This window comes from Primulina huaijiensis, chromosome 1 (assembly GCF_012295235.1).
Source record: "Primulina huaijiensis isolate GDHJ02 chromosome 1, ASM1229523v2, whole genome shotgun sequence".
NCBI classification, from domain to species: Eukaryota; Viridiplantae; Streptophyta; class Magnoliopsida; order Lamiales; family Gesneriaceae; genus Primulina; species Primulina huaijiensis.
The window spans coordinates 26,602,859-26,614,724 of record NC_133306.1 but is presented as its reverse complement, the minus strand read 5'-3'; the positions used below and the strand labels follow the sequence as shown (position 1 = coordinate 26,614,724).

General features: G+C 36.0%; 2 protein-coding genes across 5 annotated transcripts; both read right to left on the bottom strand.

Moving 5' to 3' along the window:
• Positions 1-401: 401 nt before the first annotated feature.
• Positions 402-4,890, bottom strand: LOC140990457 (BRCA1-associated RING domain protein 1-like). 3 transcript variants are annotated; one of them, XM_073460161.1, is made up of 13 exons: positions 4,645-4,890; positions 4,523-4,577; positions 4,370-4,440; positions 4,101-4,196; positions 3,646-4,013; positions 3,117-3,452; positions 2,895-2,995; positions 2,503-2,689; positions 2,291-2,424; positions 1,866-1,953; positions 1,523-1,688; positions 1,309-1,427; positions 402-865 (listed from the first exon to the last, which is right to left on the bottom strand). In XM_073460161.1, the coding sequence occupies exons 1-13, from the start codon at positions 4,730-4,732 to the stop codon at positions 566-568; spliced, it is 2,109 nt and encodes a 702-aa protein (XP_073316262.1). In that variant the 5' UTR covers positions 4,733-4,890; the 3' UTR covers positions 402-565. The 3 variants fall into 3 exon arrangements, with proteins under 3 accessions (XP_073316262.1, XP_073316270.1, XP_073316274.1); XM_073460169.1 differs by having other exon boundaries at positions 2,315-2,424; XM_073460173.1 differs by having other exon boundaries at positions 3,646-3,977.
• Positions 4,891-9,424: 4,534 nt separating this feature from the next.
• On the bottom strand, positions 9,425-11,854 carry LOC140990445 (rho GDP-dissociation inhibitor 1-like). Of its 2 annotated transcripts, XM_073460139.1 has the most exons (5): positions 11,365-11,802; positions 10,713-10,776; positions 10,406-10,624; positions 10,040-10,164; positions 9,425-9,731 (listed from the first exon to the last, which is right to left on the bottom strand). In XM_073460139.1, the coding sequence occupies exons 1-5, from the start codon at positions 11,545-11,547 to the stop codon at positions 9,663-9,665; spliced, it is 660 nt and encodes a 219-aa protein (XP_073316240.1). In that variant the 5' UTR covers positions 11,548-11,802; the 3' UTR covers positions 9,425-9,662. The 2 variants fall into 2 exon arrangements, with proteins under 2 accessions (XP_073316240.1, XP_073316249.1); XM_073460148.1 differs by lacking the exon at positions 10,406-10,624 and having other exon boundaries at positions 11,365-11,854.
• Positions 11,855-11,866: the final 12 nt, after the last annotated feature.

Below are 11,866 nucleotides of genomic sequence, written 5' to 3'. Positions count from 1 at the left end.
TACTTGGGTATTCAAAAGTTGACATTGAACTCAAAATTAGTTATTACGGTTACTAATGTACTGAGAATTAATGTTTACAATCAGCAACAATACAGTAGCCTTTGAAAGTTTTTTCGTTTTCCTTTATGTATAGGTGAATTCAGAATTGTCCAGAAAAGTGAAATAGCAGCTACCTCGCTGGACGGCGTCCTGGTGCACTCCTTACCGTTTCTGACCTGGCCGGATCATCAAACATCGGCATAAATGCCTGGCATGTGGTTATGATCTCCAGCTTATTGCAAGCTTTTTTGTTGATGGATTATATTTTATTCTGTTTTACTTGTTATGCTACAAAACTAACACTTCGGGCTCCAAACTTGGGCCATTACTTTATATTTGAAACTTAGCAATATTTGCAACTGTTGTATTTCGAAATCAATTCAACATAATATCATTATATATGATTTAAAATACAACACCGTAACACGAAATTATGTTCATGTTCATGAAGCTAGTTCTACTTCACACAAGCCACAACCATGGGTTGACATTTTAGAGGAAGAATACAAAGTTCTTTTCAACATAATCAATAAGGTAGCAACCTGTGTCCAGCAATGGATTCCAAGATCCATGTGTGTGGAATGGCAACAGCGTCATTTTCTTTGGCTAAATCACTGGCATATGCCACACTAAATGCTTCGACTTGGGTGTTAAACACGATAAGACATATAGAAACTTCTTCAGGATTGTGTCTTCGTTCTGCTATCTGCTCTAAGCCCCATACAGTTCCTCCACCATCTGTAACTAGGGCTAAAAGATCGCTCTTGTAAGCTGGAACAAAATCCCCAAGAAAACAGAACCGCAAACCATCAAAAAGCTTTGGAGCCTGCGTATCAAATAAGTGTGAAAAAGTCAATCCTTAGTGCCACATCACCACTCAAGATTAGGTCTAGACTATAATCCAAGTTTCAAATATTCTTACCAAAAATATACTTGAAGTAATCAGTAGTCTTACATATCTTCATGCTTAAAAAAGGTCGTGCCATAGCTGGTAGCTCACTCATTAGGCACTAGCCAAAGTCTCGTTTTTGTCAAGACAGCTTTTAATCTAAGCAAATATACAACTACCCTGTGTTTATAACAATGAAGACAATTTCATATGCCGGTCCCTCCAAGGCTCTACGACAAGTAATGAATTGACTTATAAGCTCTTCTGTCTAATATACTAACTAGTCTTTTGAGTTTCGGCTCTTCACTGAGACTTACGTCTTAATAAACTGAAAAGTAAAATTAAGAATGAATTTTTCTCTTTATGTTAGAGGTACTAACATCATTTAATGCCCTCAGTCTTCCTGTTCTTGGGCCATCATGAACACCATGATTGTCCAGCTCAACTTCAAAATCTTCTTCACCCACAGGACATTTTGCTTCCATGCACAATTCAACCCCTAAAAGTAAATGTATAGGCCTTTATTAGTTTGATTAAAACAAAACAAGATCGAAGGCAAGTCTAAATAGTAAATAGACTACGTATTGTGCTCACAATCCGAGTTAAGGACCCATCTTCCATTTAAAATTGCCATGAGAACTTTTAGAGTTCTACTGCAAGCCCCTTTTTCATTTGTGGCTGCAATCACATGACTAACATTTGGATTCCAGGACTTGGAAACTTTAGCACCACAAACCGAAGCAAACTTGATCATCGATTGCTGAAAGCCAAGCATTAATATTAGATATTAGTTTGATATATTTTGCTTTTCTTCAGTGAGAATAGTGATAAATTCAGCACAACAAAATGGAGTCCATATATGGATATAGCTAGTCCTGAAAAACTGTACGTCAGGTTGTAACCAGAAAATATGATACAATGTTCGGCTGGAACCAACCTTTTCTTCGGAAGACAGAGCAGATCCACATAAAACCCATTCTTGAGGTCCATTAGTAGAACGCGACCAAAAAGACTGTTCAATGGATCTGTGGGGAAGAAAAAAAATAATCCATCAATCATCATTGTTCTAGTTATTTAAAGCCCCTACAGACAGACCTCTATTATACTTCATTTCAGATTTTAAAAAAAGACATGAATACACCAATCGCCCATCAAAATGTCCTACAGATTACTTCTTTTAAAATATATTCGGCACACACATTAATAAAAAATTTTAGGCATCTGGCTAAAACCTTCTTACAAGAGCCAGTAACTGCTTATTCACGTAACATGCAAAACAAATGGTCAAGGAGATTTTATATGCACGGTGATTAGCATTTGAGGACACATGTATCAAATGATGAAGAAGAATTAAGTTACTACATTGATGGTAAAGAACGGGCATACAGAGGAGTGGACAAGGACTGCGTTTCTCCCTGGTTACGCTTTCTAGAGTTGGACTTTTCACTCGGAAATTTTATATATTTGTGAGCTGGGCACAGCATTAAAAAATCATCCTGCATATCAAGAACCTTATAAGACAACAGGCCAAAACGAGTGCATATAATCAATTTATAAAATTATAGGATGCTCACACAATCCCATCTGCAGTCCGGGATTTTGGCTGCACAGGGAACATGATAACTCCTACAGCATGACCTTGCCAAGCACCCAAGTGCTGCTCCCTTTACACCACAGCTACTGCACTTGAGCTTAGCAGCTCTCGCCAATTCAGAATCCAAATTCTTAATAGTTTCTCCAACATAATAGACTTTAGGGGCCCTAAACAACAATATATTTTTCACTTTATTTGAGTTATTCATTTGAAAACCAAGCAAGAACATACAAGATCTATAAAGTCATGAGAAGTTTATTTTTCATTGCTGATATAACAGGAAAAGAAAACTTTGCATTACCTTTAAGTTACTCTTTTGAAAATTGAGATTGGAAAGAAAATAAGGCTAATGGACACAAAAATCAAACTTACCATTCTATGCATTTTCGGTGGACGGGAATGACTTTAGAAAGAGTGGTTTCACCTCTTGATACTTCCTTTCCATCTGCATACTGCAGCATAGATCCACTCCCCTGTAACACCAATTAACATATCTCAAATATCAATACAAGCATATCTTATCACAGTAGTATCTCAAGGGGAAAGTGAAGCGTTCTTGATCAAACATACTATCCATATCGAAATGAAACTTACGTCTGTTATTTCAGAAGAGTGGCAAAATGCACAAATACTTCCATCCGTGTAAGGTGCAGCACCAAGAACAGATGAAGACATGATGGAATTATGTTCTGGGTATTTACCCTCCAAGTTACAGCTGACAACTGCAGCTTTATCGAATTGAGAGATTGTATCTTTTTTATACTCGCGGCTCCAAATAACATCATCAGACAACCCATAATGTAACTTCTTTTGTCTCTTGGTTTCCCTTTTGTGAAATGTGTCTTTTGGATTAGTTTTATAATCCACTTCACCAGATGGCACAACTAGAGTGTCTCCTTCGCAACTCTGGGCCACAGATTTTTCTGCACACTGGAGATTTGCACTAATGAATATTATGGAAAAGAGATTCTTAATAAGTAGCAAATATTTTATAGGATAAGATTAAGCAAGAAATTCTTCCATTTATAAACACAATCCACTGGCAACTAGATTTAACCTACTGAACTTCTAGAGGCAAGATACTTTAAGATACTCTTTTTAAAAAAGTAAGATTTGAACTAACCCCATTTCCACTGTCCAGGTCGCTATTGCAACCTTCTGCATATTTGTCACTACCATCAGAGGGTGAGCTTCCTGGAGGCAATTCTGGGGCACGGTTCACTTCTAATTCTTCAGATACAGAGCAGAAATTAGCCACATTTTTCTTCACTGGAGATGCCTGGTCTGCTTTCGATGCCAATCCACATTCAAACTGCTTCTCATATCGCTCACACCCACCATCTTTTGAAAATCCACGTTTTCCATTTTTTTTCATTAACTCAATCTCATCTTCCAATGAAGTATCAGAATGCTTATTTTTTGGATCAATTTCACCGAGTCCCTTACTCAGTTGTCCTACAGAAGACGATATTGAAATTGGAGTTTTGGTACCTGTGATGAGCAAAAACTAGTAACATTATGCACAATAGTTTGAGTAATGAGACACATCAATTTACAGTAAAGAGTGTATTTTCTTACCAGCAGAACACATTGGCAACAAGGTAGAGCTGAAAGTAGCATCCAAATTCTTATAAATGGCAACAATGTTATCCATGAAAGGAGCTGGTCTGATTTCTGTAAAATGCATCAGTTTTTTCTAATCAATAATCGACATGGAATCATGAATACCTAATAATCAGTGGTGCAATCATAGGCCAGGCAAACGAATTGTTAACTCCCTCAAAATGTGAACTTTATACTGAAATAATGGATAAATATCTGACAAACAAACTGTCGAAACCTAGTACCCTGATCCGTGAAATGTTTCTGGCATGAAGGACACTCAGCGGTGAGTTTGCTTGATTTTGGGACACAAACACTACAAAATAGGGAAAAAATCAGAATAAAAATTTCATGATTCACGGAAGAATTAAATCAAAAGAGAGAAGGACAGAACGAACTTGCAGAAAATGTGATTGCAGGGAAGCAACATCGGCTTATTCAGCATATGAAAACTGACAAAAAAAACAGGGGAAATCAAAGAATTGATCAAGCAAGCAGATAAATTATTCGAATAACCTANAGAGAGGGCATTTGAGCTCGAGACCAAGCTTCTGGAAATTGAAAACCAATGGATTCAAAGACCTCGCGGCTTTCCGATAATCCGACATTGCTTATTCTTTCCCCTTTGGTTTAGGATTTTCCACTTCGGAACTGTGAGATTGTGGAGAAACGATTAAGCAGAGTCACAGATGAAAGGGTTTGAAGGTGGATTTGGGGTGATATTTTATTTTGGCGGAGGCGCGTGAACTTTGAAACTGGCGGGAACCATCACGTTGGCGGGCTTTTTCATCTTGCATTTCGACTCCATCCGTCTTTTCACAGGTCTCTAGGTTCAACGCTCTCTTGTTGTGGGACACACGCGCGCGATTTGATTGATTCATAAAACACTTCATTTTTTTTTAAAAATAACTCATACAGTATATTACTTTACACTAATTTACTATGTTGGAACAAAATAAATAACTTTAAAAAAACATGTAATGTTTTGGTGGTATATAAAGTTTTAATAAATCTTTGGTTTATTATAAACATTAGAGCAATTATCTTTAAACAAAAATGTTTCTTAATTTTTCAGTTAAAATATCAGTTTTTATGTTTTTAACCTCAAATTATGATTTTGATTTTACTTATTTTAATTCAAATTCAAAAGTTGGTCTCATACAAATTCCGATTCTTCAAAAGTAATTATAATATTTTGGTAAAAAAATTTGAACACTCTTACACAGTATTTATGTCTAATCCAAACACTTGAATAAGGATATTTTAGCATGTTATTAAAGAGTTAATATTATAAACATTTATATATCAAACAATCTATCTAAAAAAAATTAATTTTTCACTTTCTTTTTAAGCATCACATACTTTTGATTTTTTTCTTTCTTATGCACAATCTATAAACTTATTCAATTTTCTAAACATAATTTTTTAGTGTAATCTTTTGCATAGTATGTTCATTTGATATCAGTCATCCTCATTTATTTAGCATTGGGTCAGAATCCTTATTATATTAATCAAATTCGAATTTTTTTTACCCCAAATTCGATCAATTCAAAGTTTCGTTTTCATATTGTGTGCATATGAAATTGTGGGGTATGTTAGACATGTGATCGTGTCAAATATAAAATAATCTGACATCAATTACCAAACGTCGTGTGTTCCGATTTGACCGTTTGTTATTATCAAACGTCGTGTGTCCCAATTTGACAGTTCCAGTCACCTTCCATGATTATCCACAATGGGTCTTGAATCAACTTGTCTCATCATGCTCATCGACTGATTTCTTCATGAACTTGGCAACTGAGCTTTTACATTAGATGGACTTTGCCGTGGGCTTTGTAGAATTTGGGTTTTGCAAATCTGGGCTTAAGAATTGCGCCTAGCCAATTTGGCATGTTTAATAATTCAACTATGATGTCTTAGCCCGTTTACAAATATTGTGCTCAAATGCATAATACAAAATATACGAGGAGGATAAAGAAAAGAAAAAGAAAAATAATGCGGTCTTCCTCCAACTTCAACTTTATATTCTAATTTTCATAGTAAAACCCGTGTTTCCATCATTCCACTTCATCTTCTTCTTCCAAACTCCTCCAATTCTTCGTTGCTCTCACAATTGATCCTCCTTCACCTTCACACAACGAATCGGCCGCTCACGGAGATCAGGTGTCCTATAGCATCGGTGAGTTCAATCTTCTTTGTGATGCCATCCAAGTTTCTGAAAATCGATACCATCAACCTCTTTCGCATTGAGCCACACCATCTCAAGGAATAAATATATTTCACCATTTTTATCAATCCTCCATCACACAAAATTGTAGAATATTTCATGCTCATGCTCATGCTCATGCACCCAACGTGTTTGTAAATATGCATGAATGAGTTTTTAATGAGTAACATTCTGCAACATCTTAATTCATCTTCATCCACTAGATTTTTTTCACCGCTACTATAACACCATTCAATTGTCACATAAATCTCATCTTCAATCTCCTTCATATCTTGGACGTGATTTTCCATCTCAATGTTGGACTATTAGACTTGTGCTTACCTTTATATATTTGTAACATATATGACAGAATATTCATCGAGGTTTCCTAGCTTGCATTTCACCTCTTCTCCTTTCTATCTGCATGCATTTGTCACATGAATAAATACCAATTGTGTTTATTCTTAATTAAAAAAAAATTCATATCTGGATGTCGTGTTTCTTTTCATGGGGACTCGTGGAACATATGATTTTTATCCTTTAATATTTTTGAGATCATTCCCGTTAATTCTCCAAGTTCAAATGCAATTTCACAACGAGCTCACAAGTAAAAACACAATAACTTAGAGTTTTTCTTCACTTTTACCGCACATATACACTGAAAGATTAGTTATAAAATCATCATTTGGCTATTGGGGCTTCAATCAAAATTACATCTTGGTCATCTTACATCTTGCTTGGTAGATGTTCGTCTTCCATTTTTTATTTGAGCATTCATGGTTTTGTTGATCACCACTCTATTGATTTCTCAATCGTTCTCATTTATTTTGCAAGAAACATAGTTGGAGAAATCAAGGATTTGACAACCTCAAATGCCCTACAAAGAAGAACCTTAAAGACCAATGGAGATGAAAAATATTGTCTCATGGGAGTGCCACTGGCCAATCCAAAAGAAAATTACTAAGCTTGGATGAATATATTTGCAAACGATTGTGCATATACGTATGAAGTATCATACACATTGAGAAAAAATAAAACAAGTAGATTAGGGATATTAGTTGTAATTTTTTGCACTTGTTTGTCATGATTTGACAAGTGCTTTTCTGATGTGTAGACTGGAATAATTTTGTTCTTGGAAACATATTGTTAATATTATACCCGCTGCTTGGGATTTGTTTACATGTATTTGTATTTTTGGTATGTCACATTTACAAGAGAACTATGCCCATTTTTTATTTTTTATTTTGTAAAAACGATCAAACAACCTATTTTTTATGTGGCACATAATCATTGATAGAAACATAACACGACTATAAAACAAACCACATAATTTCCCTGTCCACTGTCAACCATCTAAAATTAAATGCCAATCTTTATTGATGTCGTTTGTAGTTGGGCCAAAATTATCCGAGTTTGCCAATTCACCACATTCTATTATAAATCTTGCTACATGTTCCACGCTAGATTGACCATCTTCCCCAAAGTATAAAGTAAAGTATGAAATATGGTATCCTCATGGATACAGATTATCATGATCAACAACATCAGAGTATGGCTTGTGAAACTCTGGTCGGTTGATTGACCTCACCCTTGGGCCATACAACTCCTGGAATAACATCACATACAGTTTCAAAGTCCAATACTAGAGTTTGTCTAAATGGGTGTGGATGATAATTTGCCCTTCGAGTGTTCTTCTCTGAATTAGGCACTGAATATCCACGTATTCCCCCACTATCATGCATCTTTGGTTGTATGTTAGGAGAAGTCACCGCAAACACTTCATCATCCTTTCTGTGCGGAGGAGTATACTTGCCTTACTCAAGAGACACAAAAGCATGTGATTCCCCAAGCAACGATCTTCACCTGCTTGAGAATTCCTTGATCCTTGGCTTTGATCCACGAACCACTTTGTCTCAATGTATTTGATATTGTCATCCATTGATGGTTCATTCATCTCTTTTGGAGATCTCATTCACTCTCTCATCTCTACATAAAATTTGTCATGACAGTTGTGAAGGCATCAGTCATTCCTTTGAGTTCATTGCATATATTTTTCTCCATAGACATCATAATGTTAACGGGAATTTCCTGGCCAACAGAATATGCAAATCATTCTTTCACAGCTTCCTATTCGAACTCATGCACATGTTGTTCGATTGATATTCCGTCATCATTGGTATCTTGTACCTGTATCCTTCCCCTGAGACTAAGGAATTCATTCATGCTTTTCCTTACGCTTTGGAGGCATTGGTCCCACCGAGAGTGCCAAAATCTGTTTGCCAGAATATTACGGGGCGTGCCAGATACGGATCGTGCCAAATGTGAAATGCTATGACTTCTATTATCAAATGTTGTGTGTCTCGATTTGATTATTCGTTATAATTCTCTCAGTATGACTTCAAGTTTATGAATTTGGTTGAGGAATATAGTGAAAATTGCATAAAGGATCCATGAATAGCATCGAATTTAATAATGGTGTTATGAACTTGGGAGACATTTTTACAAGAAAGCTGAAGAAATATGTAATTAGGAGAATTTGCTGAAACTTGTTGATGCTGTTTGTTGATGGTTTTTGCGAGAAACTTTTCTGATTCTTCCTTTCCGTTTTTGTTCTACTCCATCGAGCTGTTCCAACGACCTTCCACGATCATCCACAATGGGTCGTGAATCAACTCCTCTCATCTTGCTCATCAAATAATTTCTTCATGGGCTTGGCTACTGAGTTTTTACGTTAGATGAATTTCGCTTCGAATTTTGTAGAATTTGAGTTTTGCAAATTTGGACTAGAAACACACATCTATTTAATTATCATGCAAAACTAAAAATAAAGTGCATATTCAAATCTTCATTTAAATTCTATTTATTTAAATTGTGTGATTTGCGAATTCATAGATATTAAAGCACTTGCTATTTTATTTATTATCATAACAAAGAGTCTTCAATTCGTACTCAATATAGTATTAATTTAAAAGGCACTCATCGAAATCCCATTTTGAATTCATACACAATCCAAAAGTATAGCATTCATTCCGTTAAAACATTTTCTCATGCTCATGGACTATTTAAAAAAATAGCATTAAACAATTTATTTAGATAATTAAACAAACCAGCCAAAGAATACGCATTGCCACTTCAAACATTCTAATTCATAATGAAATTTGAAAAATAGCACAAACTTCATCTTGGCACAACAGATTCGGACTAGAAACAAAAATATTTAACAAAAGAGAACTGTTCTGTTTTTCTTCCCTTGTCATCTAATGGGGTCGAACAAGATTCAACAAAACGATCGAATGACTTGAAAACGACTAAAAGAAGGCTCTGAACTAGTGCTAATCGCACTTTCTGATCTCGAATGAGTAGTTGAGCTCCATATGACATCTTTTGTCATCGTCCTTGAACTGCAAGAACACAATAAGACAGCGATATAAAACCAAAGTGGTATCGAATTTGTCGTCATTCATAAGAATTAGAAGTCTAACATTAAATCATTTCTTAATGTTGCAAAAACACTCATCAAACATATGATTCTTGTTTCTCGGACTCTCGAGCTTCTAAGAGCCAGATATCATGCATAAACCTTGATTCAGTGCATAATACAACAGCAGCAGCAGATAGTATCTTTTTCTATCATAGTATCAGTGCCATATAAATTGATGAATTTAATTTTAACATAAAATGGGAGAAAACGTCATTTTGGAGTACACACCTTTAGTTTTGCGGTGTATACACCCCTCGCAAGAACGCCAGATGGAGTGGTCTCCTCCTCTAAGGTGTGTGCATAAGGTTCTTTTCGAGGAGCAAATGTGCCTAGCATTCCACTGCTTCGATCGACTGCACGTACAAATAAAAGGGAGTTAGAATAACAATCATGACTTGTAAAATTTTTATGTATACCTTCAAATCCTTTATTTCATCTTGTTACAAAGTTCTAGCCGTTAGTAAATCTAAGGCCATCTAGTAACAGGCGCAAACGGGGATTTCAAGTTAAGCAAGTGCCGGAACATGCTATTGAACTAGACAGCACACCCAAGAAAATGCATCATGCTATATAAAATTGTGTTAGATTCCAAACCTTCAAGTCCACCCTTCCAAACTGTATTTGTATATACCAGGCCCGATACAATGTTATGTAGGACAGAGAAGGTCAGCTTAAGCTGATAACTTGAGCCCTCTCGAAGTGTAAAAAGTGCAAGTTTGTTCAGGTCTTCACTCATGGGGAATGGAGTGTTAACTTCTCCATCAGAGGATATGATTCCAATCGAGTGGAATTTAACTTCCGGCTCCATTTGATCTTGAAAGAATGGACAATTTTTTAGCGGAACAAGATGAACTAGAGTTAGCATACAATAATTATACCGAGTTACAAGCTCGGAACAAACCATTCAAATCACTTTCCAGGCAACCAAGAAGCTTCTCCTTCCATCTTCTTAAACTTTCGTCTTCCTAAAAGGTACACATGAAAGAAGTCAGAGTTTCAACAAAAAAAACCCACAAAAAGGTAGTATACTAGTATTTTTTACAGTTATCGATCAACTCAAAGTGTAAATTACATGCCAGTGTTAACAATCTCTTCGGCAAACAATCCAAGCATGTATCGGAACCAAACTACACTCAAACTAATACATGGGAATAATTTAAGAGCCCAGCGGATCCACAAGTTACAACCCCCATCATGCCACCGGCTTGTCCGGGTCGTCTCTCGTCTTGAATTTCTGGATCCAAGCATACGTTTAAATACTTGAAACTTACATTTATCAAGCAAAAGAACTTAACTAAGAACGCCAAAAATAAAGACTCGTCCTGTTGAGATTAGCTAATGTTTAACCAACAAACCAAGGAGTTAAACTTAAGCAGAGTTAAATGTCCAATAACCAAAACACAAGCTTCCCCATAAAACAAGAAAGGAAGACAAATTAACAGAAAAAGAACAACTTCAAAACCCCCAATGCTTTCAAGATTCAATTTCTAGTGATCTTAAAACAAAGCAATATCAATAACAGGACAGTTGAAAAAGGGGATGCAAAATACAACCTTATCTTTCTCAATATGCTCTTTGAGAGGAAGAAGAGGGCCCGGAACAAACTTTCCAAAAATCTCTTCATCTTCTTGATGTTCATCTTCTTCTTCCTTCATCGCCAATTCTTGCTTCTTCTCTTCTCCAGCCAATGCCGAAGCCGAAGATGGCCCGACCCCTTTTATCTCCACACTTTCCATTTTTTCCGCAAAAACTCCAGAATTCTTGAAAAGGGCTAGCAGAATATATATCTATATATATATAGCAAACCTAGCGTTACCAGTCAAAAAGTAGGGAATAAATAATAATTTATTTGACTCTACTGTATTGTGGGCAGACCAAGAAAATCTGTCTGGGTTTCTTCATTTTCTCCAAAGACAGACAAAGTTAGTTGCTTGTCGCTGTCAGCGGCCCTTCGCAATTTATAGTGTCTTGCCACGTCCCACGGTGCAGTGACTTTCGAAACTTGAAAGTGCTAATTGAGTAGATTTCATATTCGGGCTACTAAATTATTCTTGC

Excerpts from the sequence above, each read along its gene's own strand:
- LOC140990457 (XM_073460161.1), bottom strand. The coding sequence starts at position 4,732 with ATGTCGGATTATCGGAAAGCCGCGAGGTCTTTGAATCCATTGGTTTTC. Across the intron at positions 4,441-4,522 it reads TGCAATCACATTTTCTGCAA|TGTTTGTGTCCCAAAATCAA; the intron begins GTTCGTTCTGTC and ends CCTATTTTGTAG. Across the intron at positions 4,014-4,100 it reads GTTGCCAATGTGTTCTGCTG|GTACCAAAACTCCAATTTCA; the intron begins GTAAGAAAATAC and ends TGCTCATCACAG.
- LOC140990445 (XM_073460139.1), bottom strand. The coding sequence starts at position 11,547 with ATGGAAAGTGTGGAGATAAAAGGGGTCGGGCCATCTTCGGCTTCGGCA. Across the intron at positions 10,625-10,712 it reads CCTGGAAAGTGATTTGAATG|ATCAAATGGAGCCGGAAGTT; the intron begins GTTTGTTCCGAG and ends CATTCTTTCAAG. Across the intron at positions 10,165-10,405 it reads TTGGAAGGGTGGACTTGAAG|TCGATCGAAGCAGTGGAATG; the intron begins GTTTGGAATCTA and ends TTGTACGTGCAG.